This window comes from Myotis nattereri, assembly GCF_964212035.1.
Source record: "Myotis nattereri genome assembly, chromosome: 9".
NCBI classification, from domain to species: domain Eukaryota; kingdom Metazoa; phylum Chordata; class Mammalia; order Chiroptera; family Vespertilionidae; genus Myotis; species Myotis nattereri.
In genome coordinates this window covers 2,534,030-2,544,717 of record NC_138084.1, presented here as the reverse complement: position 1 = coordinate 2,544,717, position 10,688 = coordinate 2,534,030, and the positions used below count along the sequence as shown (strand labels likewise).

Genomic DNA, 10,688 nt, shown 5'->3' with positions numbered 1-10,688 from the left:
GAGGGGGCGGGGCGGTGGGCTGAGGGGAAGGGAGGGGGCGGGGCGGTGGGCTGAGGGGAAGGGAGGGGGCGGGGCGGTGGGCTGAGGGGAAGGGAGGGGGCGGGGCGGTGGGCTGAGGGGAAGGGAGGGGGCGGGGCGGTGGGCTGAGGGGAAGGGAGGGGGCGGGGCGGTGGGCTGAGGGGACGGGAGGGGGCGGGGCGGTGGGCTGAGGGGAAGGGAGGGGGCGGGGCGGTGGGCTGAGGGGAAGGGAGGAGGCGGGGCGGTGGGCTGAGGGGAAGGGAGGGGGCGGGGCGGTGGGCTGAGGGGAAGGGAGGGGGCGGGGCGGTGGGCTGAGGGGAAGGGAGGGGGCGGGGCGGTGGGCTGAGGGGAAGGGAGGGGGCGGGGCGGTGGGCTGAGGGGAAGGGAGGGGGCGGGGCGGTGGGCTGAGGGGCAGGGAGGGGGCGGGGCGGTGGGCTGAGGGGCAGGGAGGGGGCGGGGCGGTGGGCTGAGGGGAAGGGAGGGGGCGGGGCGGTGGGCTGAGGGGAAGGGAGGGGGCGGGGCGGTGGGCTGAGGGGAAGGGAGGGGGCGGGGCGGTGGGCTGAGGGGAAGGGAGGGGGCGGGGCGGTGGGCTGAGGGGAAGGGAGGGGGCGGGGCGGTGGGCTGAGGGGAAGGGAGGGGGCGGGGCGGTGGGCTGAGGGGAAGGGAGGGGGCGGGGCGGTGGGCTGAGGGGAAGGGAGGGGGCGGGGCGGTGGGCTGAGGGGAAGGGAGGGGGGCGGGGCGGTGGGCTGAGGGGAAGGGAAGGGAGGGGGGCGGGGCGGTGGGCTGAGGGGAAGGGAAGGGAGGGGGCGGGGCGGTGGGCTGAGGGGAAGGGAGGGGGCGGGGCGGTGGGCTGAGGGGAAGGGAGGGGGCGGGGCGGTGGGCTGAGGGGAAGGGAGGGGGCGGGGCGGTGGGCTGAGGGGAAGGGAGGGGGGGCAGGGGCGGCGGCAGGGGGCGCTCAGCGCCCACCGGGCTTTTCGAACAGGTACTCAAGGTCCGGGGCGCGCAGCCGCTGCTCCTTGTTTTTGTTTTTCGCGAAGTCCCTCAGCAGCGCCAGGATTTCATTTTCAAATATTTCTGGCGCCGGTTTTGCTTCTGCAAGAGAAGAGCGGGCAGAGCGACCCGTGTCAGTCAGCCAGCAGGTAGCGAAGGGTCTGAACCCTGAGACGCCGCCTCGGCTGGAGCCTGGGGGGGGTAGGGGGGGGGGGCGCAGCCGGCAGCGCGGACGCACGCACAGACCGCCCCGAGCGCAGGCATGGCCGCGGGCGCCGGCGACTAGCTTGACCGGGGCCGCTGCTCGGCGGGCGACCTGCCTCTGCGGCTGCTCCTGGGCGCCGACGGCAGAGCGGGTGCAGCGGACACCTATGGCCGCGAGGCTGAAACCTTTACCGTCTGGTCTTTTATAAACAAGGTTCCCGCCTGCACCCGGCCTGTCCCAGCTCCGCGGCCCGCTCTGCCCTGCATTTGGTATTTCCGTTGTTCTCGGTGACTGTGTTTTCCTTTCTAGTCTGTAAACTTCCTGAGGCAACGGCCCTTGGTTGTAGGTGACAGAAAGTAGTAACTCAAGTCACTCAAGCAAAAAGGGATTCGGGGGAAGGCGAGTGGAGGCCCACAAAGCGGACATGAACCCGGAAGCAGATCGGAAGGGACGAAGGCATGGAAAGCAGAGATGAGGAGGCCAGCCTCAGTCTGGGGGGGCGGTTGGCAGGGCGCGGCTCACCTCCAACCTTTCTTTCCGCCCCGAGACCCTCAAGATTCAAACGACAAGCAAAGCTTCTCCCCCCCGCACCCTCCCCCGGAAGCTGCGGTAATGTGTGCGGGAATCACCCTCCCTCCAAGGCTAACACGCCACCAGGAGGGCGTTCCTCAACACCAAGTCTGGTCCCCCTCAGCACCCGGGGCCAGGCCTCGGGGTTTCTGTAATGATCAAAGTAAGATTGAGGGGCTCGGGCCCCCTAGGGTGTGACGGTGGACTGGAAGCCAACAGGAAGCCAGGTGGACTGGACTCCCGCGTCCTCATGAGGCCATCGGCGCTGAGGTCACAGACCCCGAGCAGAGTGAAACCTATGGGGCGCCCCCAGGAGACGGGGGCCTGAGCACGTGCTGGCCTGCGCCCGAGCACAGAAGAGGCACCGGGCAGGACACAGACAGGGCGACGCCTCGGCTGAATGTCAATGAGCCGCTAAAAGCCGCTGTGCACTCGCCACGTACGCAGGGGAGTCCCACCCACGGACGCAGGGGAGTCCCACCCACGGACAGGTTCTCTCACCCGAGGATGCTCCTGACAAGCCTGGGTCAGGACGGGAGGCTGGAGAGAAAGCCTCCCTCAAGGACGCAGGCCCAGGGGAGGGGTGCAGACCCCACGGCGAAGAAAGCGTGAAGCCCGGCCCAGGCCTGCCTTCTGCAGAACAAAAGCCCCCGGGAGCAGGTGAGCAAACCCTGTCTCCCCCGGGCACACGAGCACCCATCTGGGCTGATGGGAGGGTAAAGGAAAAGCAAGTCCTCTCCTGGGGGATGAGCAGGTGGGTCGCTGAGAAGGCCCGCCCCTCAGACCCAGGGCCACAGGGACTGAGCTGGGCGGGGCCCACAGAGACCCTCCCCCTCCCCCTCCCCCTCCCCCACTAACAAGCACCAAGTAGAGAGCAGCAGGCTCTACAACTGAGGCACAGACATGCAAGGAAGGCTGGAAGCGGAGGGTGAACAGCAGCACTGCAGAAACGCCTCGGAAGTTCCGTCCCTCCCTAGCACATGGTCACAGTAGGGCTGGTGGTGCACCGAGGGGAGCCAGAGCAACAATACGTCCAAAGTGAGCTTCACTCCTCACCCAACTGACCCCCACGCTAACAGCCGGACACACACAGGCCACTTCTAGGCATAAATACTACCTACCTCAGTCTTCCTGGTCTTACTCACGATGTCTAACATTCAACACACAATGAGGAGATACACACACACACACACACACACACACACACAGTCAAGGGACAAAGCAATCCACAGAAACAGACCAAGGGATGACCCAGATGTTAGACTCTTAGGGAATTTAAAGCAACTATGACTAACATGTTAAAGGCCCTAGTGCAGTGGTTCTCAACCTGTGGGTCGCGACCCCTTTGGCAGTTGAACGACCCTTTCACAGGGGTTGCCTAAGACCATCCTGCATATCAGATACATTACGATTCATAACAGTAGCAACATTACAGTTCTGAAGTAGCAACGAAAATAATTTTACGGTTGGGTCACAACATGAGGAACTGTATTTAAAGAGCCAGAAAGTTGAGAACCACTGCCCTAGTGGAAAAAGAAGACACAAATGGATGAACCGGTGAGGAACTCCAGCATAGGTGGAAACTGTAAAAGTGAAAGGGGAAGGTTAAAAATAAAAGCAAGCAGCCCTTGCCGGTGGTATGGCTCAGCTGGAGGGTCGTCCCATGCACTGAGGGGTCACTGGTCAAGTCACGTGCACGGGCTGCGGGTTCGGTCCCCAGTCAGGGTGCTGGGGTGCGTGTGAGAGGCAACCGATGTTTATCTCTCACATCGATGTTTCTCTCTCTCCCTCTACCTTCCTCTCTCTCTGAAATCAATGAAAACATATTTAATAAATAAATAAAAATAAGCAAATAAGCAGAATGACTTCAACAGGTCCATCCTGAGATTTGACATAGTGAACTGAGGATAGGTCCATAGATATTATCCAACACAAATTACCCAAACTGATGCATAAAAAAAAAGAGTAAGAGACACAGAACAATCCAAAAACTAAGAAATAATATTCAACAGTCTAACCTAAGTGTAATTGGACCCAACGTGCCCAGAGAACCCAAAGCAGGATAAATACCAAACACAAGCATCTAGCATATCACATTCAAACTGCTAGAAGCCAGAGATAAAATGCTGGAAACATTCAGAAAGAAAAGATACATTATATACAAAGGAACAAAGACACAGCAGACGCCATGCCAAAAACCAGGCAGACCAGAAAATGGCACATGGTAACACTAAGGGAATTTGAAGCTGGTGGTACAAGGTAACCAAAGCAATAACAACCCAAATCCAGCTCAACTGAACAGACTGACTCAGTTCTCCAGCCTAGCAAAAAGTGTGCACCTATAATGTGCGGAAAAATTGTGAACCTATAATTCTATATCCACTGAAAATATCTTTCAAAAATGCCAAAAGCAGCAGACCTACACTACAAGAAATATTAAAGGAAATTCTTCAGGAATATGATACCAGATGGAAACATGGATCTACATAAAGAAATGAAGAACTCAGAGATGATTAAAATAAGGTAATATAAAATACTAGAGGCCCAGTGCACAACATTTGTGTACTGGGTGGGGTCCCTCAGCCCGGCTTGTGCCCTCTTGCAGTCTGGGACCCCTTGGGGGATGTCCACCTGCTGGCTTAGGCCTGCTCTGCGTGGGGAGCGGGCCTAAGCTGGCAGGTGGACATCCTCCGAGGGGTCCTTAGCTGCCGGGGTTCTTGTTCCGGCATTAAGAAGGGGTTCAGCAATCTGGAGAAGGGCTATGTGTAACTTAATAAAGAGTCCAGAGACGAAACATAATTTTGAAAGGCATTTGGGGGGTCAGAGGAGCTTAGCTAAAGAAACTAAGATCTCCTCATCTCAGGACCCCTTGCTTTTTTTTTTTTTTTAATATATTTTATTGATTTTTCACAGAGAGGAAGGGAGAGAGATATAAAGTTAGAAACATCGATGAGAGAGAAACATCGATCAGCTGCCTCATGCACATCTCCCACTGGGGATGTGCCCGCAACCCAGGTACATGCCCTTGACCAGAATCGAACCTGGGACCTTTCAGTCCGCAGGCCGACGCTCTATCCACTGAGCCAAACCGGCTTTGGCAGACCCCTTGCTTTTTATTAACACAATTTGTCCTAAGGTGAGGCGGAGATGTACACATCAAAGGGTCAGGTTTCGTATACAGAGACCATTGTCAGATTATCAGGTTTTGGCCTTCGGCTGTTCAGGTGTTTGGCCAGTAGGAGGCAATAACATGTAGATTAAGATGCCCTTAGCTGTCTGGCAGCAAGCAATTATCCTTTTCAGGTTTGGGGAAATGCCCTTCAGCCACTCGATTCAGCCCCGCTATCTGGAACTGGCTTCCGGAACTTAGCACTGCCGCGGAGGTGGGAGAGGCTCCCGCCACTGCCGCTGCGCTCACTAGCTGCTGTGCTCACTAGCCGTGAGCCCGGCTTCTGGCTGAGCGGCACTCCACCTGTGGGAGCACACTGACCACCAGGGAGCAGCTCCTGCATTAAGCGTCTGCCCCCTGGTGGTCAGTGCACGTCATAGCAACTGGTCATTCTGCCATTCAGTCAATTTGCTTATTAGCCTCTTATGATATAGGATAATGTAATTATATATTATATAAATGTTACATATTACATTATCCATGTATTTACATATAAGATACTATGTTATAACTTTTACATATGTATATGCTATCCTTTTCCTTATTTTAAATTGCTCTGTAGATAATTGTCTGAAGTAAAACAACAGAAATGTAGTGCAGGCTCACAGCGTAAGTAAAAATAGAAGGTATGACAACAATAGCACAGAAGGTGGGAGGGAGGAATTGGTTCGTACATTATACATGAAGTACTATAATATTACTTGAAGGTAGACTGTGATTAATTAAAGATGTAGACTGCCAGCCCTAGGACAATCACTAAAAAAATTATAAAGAGAGGTATAAATAATAAAGCAAAAGTGGAGTAAAATTTAAAATACTCATTTAAAAAACCCCATGGAAATAGAGGGGAAAAGGAACAAACAACAGATGGAAGAAATAGAAAACAAAATGATGGTAAATTTTAATGCAATCACATTGATAATTAATTATATGTAAATGACCAAAACATACCAATGAACAGATAGAGATGATAAGATTGGACAAAAAATAAAGACTAAGTATGCTGTCTGCAAGAGGCTCAACTTAAAGTAAAAGAACGGCGCACAGGCTTGTGAAATCCCCGCCTGTGAGCACGACCGGTCATGTCGCTGCGGCACAGCTGGCCTTGGGACAGGGAACTTTTCCAAGTGGTTTTGACCTCATCACATGAGCTCTATTAAAAGCAGGGTTTCCTCCAGGAGGGGACAGAGGGGAAACAGGGTAGCTTTGAAGCCTGAGAGGGATTCCTTGTGAGGGAGGCTCCACTGCTGAGCTGGAGGGGCCACAGGGCACAGATCTGAGAGTGGCTTCCAGGAGCTGAAAGAGATCAACAACTCACAAGACCATTGGGACGTCAGTCCTACAACCTGAGTGAGTTTCCAGACTGTGAGATCTGGGCACAGCTCTGAGCTAACAGACAGGGGTTGTTTGAAGTCACTAAGTTTGTGGGAGTGGTGGGGTGGAGGGTGTCAATGAAGGGGGGAGGGGACATCTGTAATACTTTGAACAATAAAGATAAATTTTCAAAAATAAAGTCATTAAGTTTGTGTTAATTTACTACATAACAACAGAAATATAGATGGAAAAACATACCATGCAAACACTCATCAAAAGCACGTGGAGTGACTAAATTACGATCAGATACTTTGGAACAAGGAACACTATCAGCAACAAAGACAGGCATTATCTACAATAATAAAAGCGTAATATGCTAATTAGACTGGACATCCTTCCAGACAACCTTCCTGACGAAGCCGGGGCTGCAAGGGAAGCCCAGGTCTCAGGTGCCAGAGGGAAGCCGGTGTCAGCAGCCAGGGGAAGGAAGACCTATTCTTGCATGAATTTTGTGCATCAGGTCTCTAGTATAATGATAAAGGGGTCAATTCATCAAGAAGATGTAACAATCCTAATATGTCTCCACATAATAACAGAGCTTCAAAATATATGAAGAAAAACTGAGAGAACTGGAAGGAGTAATAAATCCACAATTACGGATGAGATTATACGGTCCTTTCTTACTAACAGATAGAACGAGTACCGAGGAAATCTGTCAGAACAGAGGAGACATGGACCTGCAGAACGGCTCCTATTTTGTGACGCACATTGAGTGGGAACAAAAACACCGAAGACCCAGAGGGTGCGAGAACGGGTGAGGTGTCCGTTTCTGGCTCCACTCCAGTCCCAGCCGAGCCTCTCCTCAACCTGCCTCGGAGACCTGTACAGTCTCACTGAATTCCCTTTTTGCTTACGTTACACAGAACAGGAGTCTACTGTTTGCACACAAAGAACCTTAACTAAGCAGACAAATGTTACACACTTTGGAAAAATGAACAGTGTCTGGTGAATGTCTATTTGCACGAATAAAGCGGGGGGGAGGTGGGGGGGGGATTGCCTAGGATATAATCCCAGACTCAAATCAGCCCAAGTGATCCTATTTTTCACATTCCGCTTGCCTCCCCCCGTACCTGTAGCCCAGTGGTAAATATCCCAGTCATTACTGGGCTCATTAATCAGGCGATCGTACAGGTTCAGCTGTTTCTCTGTCATTTGATGCAGATATTCTTTAGCAAAGAGGCTAAAAACGAGAGAGAGAGAGAGAGAGAGAGAGAGAGAGAGAGAGAGAGAGAGAGAAAGGAAGAAGTTAAAAGGCCGGTCCGGTCGCCTCCAGCCACAGGGCAATGGCCCCCAGCCCCGCCCCACCTGAGCAGGATGCAGTTCTCCAGCATGCCCCGCTTCCGGCTCTCATACAGCAGGCGGGCTCTTTTGGTCTCTATGGGCTCATCCGGTCGCTCCTGCCACGGAGGCAGAGGGATTTCAATCATATCCTGCTGGGAATCTGACGGGCTGTCACCTCTGTAGAAACGGCTGGAGGATGTCACGCTGGGCAAAGGAGACACGAGGTGCTGCCTGGACAGAGCAAGCATCTGAAACAGACAGGCCACAGACATCTTTTTAGCATCCGACCCCGTCACCCTCCACACGCACTGGGCGCCAAGCGCGTCGGATTTCAGCCAGTCCTCCAGAAGCTTCGCTGAGACTGGCCCCACGTTACAGCTTAGAGGCCCAGGCTCAGGGAGGCGAGAACACGAACCCAGGTCCCTCCGACAGTAACTGCAGTCAGACCCGAAAGCCAGCCTGACGGCCAACACGTTCTTGACCAGTGCCCTTCCAGAAGTTCTTCAGCAGAGTACGTGCTCCCCCGATGCAGTGTCTCTTGACCGTGTTAAAATCTGAGCATGCAGTGATGGCATGGACCCTAATCCTCCAAGGGATCCCGATCTAGAGAAGGGCAAAGCCTCTGATGCCAGGAGAAGGTGTTCATGTCAGCAAGATGGCAGGACAGGCAGCCCCACGCTCTCCTGCTCCTGGAAACCATCAACTCCGTAACACACGGATGGTTCCCTTCATGAGAAATCCCGAAACCAGTGAAGAGGCTCCCAAACCCCGGGCAAGCAGAGCAGCTGCTTCAAAGCTGGAAGGAAAAGCCATGGCAGTCATTCATCTCGGTCCCGCCCCCTGGCCCAGCCTGGTCCGACTGAAGAAAACCCTCAGCTGCTGGTGTCTCCCCCAGGAGAGAAAGGGGAGCCCGAGACATACGCCCCACATGCCGACCTCCCAGGGGGCCGCCAGATTGGCTAGTGTTTGTTCTCTCTGAACCTAAGTGCTCGCAGGAGATGGCACCAGGTTGGGTGCTGTCGAGAACAAAGGCAAGGGTTTGGACTGGCCCGCACTCCCCCACCATGGCCCCTGCCCCTGGCCCAGCATAGAATGAGCAGGAGAAAACCCCCACCTCCTGGCTTTTTAAATAGAAATGTATTAAATTCCCCAACCAAAATACATAGAGTGGCCGAATGGACAAAACAATGAGATCCAACTGCCCTGGCCAGTGTGGCTCAGTTGGTTGGAGCATCGACCTGTCCATGGAAAGGCTGCAGGGTCAATCCCTGATCAGGGCTCGTATGAGAAGGTAACCGATCTATGTTTCTCTCGCCCATCGACGTATCTCTCTCTCTCCTTCCCCTCTCTCTCAAGTCGATAAGCATGTCCTTAGGTGAAGATTTAGAAAATAATAATAAGTAAGACCCAACTATATGCTGTTACAAGAGACTCATTTTAGATGTAAGTATACACATGGGCTGAAGTGAAAGGATGAGGAAAACATAGTCCATGCAAAAGTGAGCAGAATGACCCTCCTCATCTCAGACAACACAGACTTTTAATAAAAAACTCTCAGGGGAAAAAAAAAAACCTGTCAGAAGATAAAGGAGGGCATTATCCTATATAATAAAAGCCCAATATGCTAAGTGTCTGGTTGTCCAGTTGGCTGTTCAACCAATCAAAGCGTAATATGCTAAGGCCGCTCAACTGCTCTCTATGATGTGCACTGACCACCAGGGGGCAGATGCTCCATCTAGTGGGTTAGCTTGCTGCTGGGATCCTGCGGATAGGGACTGAGCAAGACAGGCCAGACATGCCCTGGAGAGCTCCCCAGGTCCCTCCCCACCAGGGGGCAGATGCAGGGAGCCAAGCAGTAAGGAGCAGTGAGCAGGTGGGAGATAAGGAGCGAGGGCTCCCAGACCGTAAGAGGGTGCAGGCCAGGTTGAGGGGAACACCCCCCCACACCACCACACACCCACACACACACACACACATACACACACTCCAGTGCACAAATTTCGTGCACCAGGCCTCTAGTGTAATGATAAAAAGGGCAATTCATCAGGAAGATATAACAATGATAAATACACATGCAATCAACACCAGAGCACCCAAATACAAGAAGCAAACATTGACCAAATGGAGAAATAGCAACACAATGATAGGAGATTTCAATACCTCACAGAGCATCCAGGCAGATCAATTCGGAAACAGAGAACTTGAACAACACTACAGACCCAACTGACCAGACAGACATAGACAGAACATTCCACCCACCAGCCGCGAGCATATGCTCTGCTCAAGCACACTGGGCACTTGCCCCCGGGGAGAGCCCAGGTGAAGTTACAACACGGAGTCCAAGGAGCTGGAAATTATACGAGACCTTCTCTGACCACAATGGAAGGAAACTGGAACGTGCGCAAGTACGCGAAACCAACACTCTTAACCGATGGTTCAAATGAGTCAAAGAAGAGATCAGACGGGAAATCGGGAACTATCTTGAGACAAAAGACACCGCATACAAAATGCTATTGGGTGCAGCAAAAAGGAGCACTGAGAGAGGTGGACAGGGGTAAACACCTACACGGAAAAGGACGAGGCCGTACGATGAGGCGTGCGACCGTGCCAGGTAGCAGGAAAGACAAGAACAGAGATTGGGGCGCCCTGAGGACCCCGGGCCCCCCTCTCCCCGGGGGGAACAGGTGAAAGCCGCACGGGGCCGGGCAGGAAGGCGGATCTAGCTCATACACTACAGGACGGGCACCGCGGGCTCGGGAGGGGGCGGGGGCGACTGGAACCTCCTAACTTTGCGAGAAGGACCTCTCCTTGGCCTGCCCTTGCCCCGGCCGTCAGCAGCTGGACACCGCTCGCGGGCTGAAGACGGAGGAGGAGGACGAGCTCAGCGCCCGCGGCGGCCCGCCTGGGGCCCCACAACCTCCACGCTCCTCACCCGCGCCAGAGGCGGCAACACAGCCGCCAGTGCCATTTTGCCCCGACCTGGACCGGAAGCCGGTCCCCGGCCACTTCCGGGAACTCCCGGAGCCGGAAGACACTTCCCTGCGTATGACGGAAGTGGCCGTGCGTCTGACGCCCCTGGCG

General features: G+C 54.1%; 1 protein-coding gene across 1 annotated transcript; it reads right to left on the bottom strand.

Moving 5' to 3' along the window:
* Positions 1 to 909: 909 nt before the first annotated feature.
* Positions 910 to 10,602, bottom strand: SDHAF2 (succinate dehydrogenase complex assembly factor 2). The gene is made up of 4 exons (XM_081098922.1): positions 10,540 to 10,602; positions 7,632 to 7,855; positions 7,397 to 7,506; positions 910 to 1,110 (listed from the first exon to the last, which is right to left on the bottom strand). The coding sequence occupies exons 1-4, from the start codon at positions 10,573 to 10,575 to the stop codon at positions 974 to 976; spliced, it is 507 nt and encodes a 168-aa protein (XP_080955048.1). The 5' UTR covers positions 10,576 to 10,602; the 3' UTR covers positions 910 to 973.
* Positions 10,603 to 10,688: the final 86 nt, after the last annotated feature.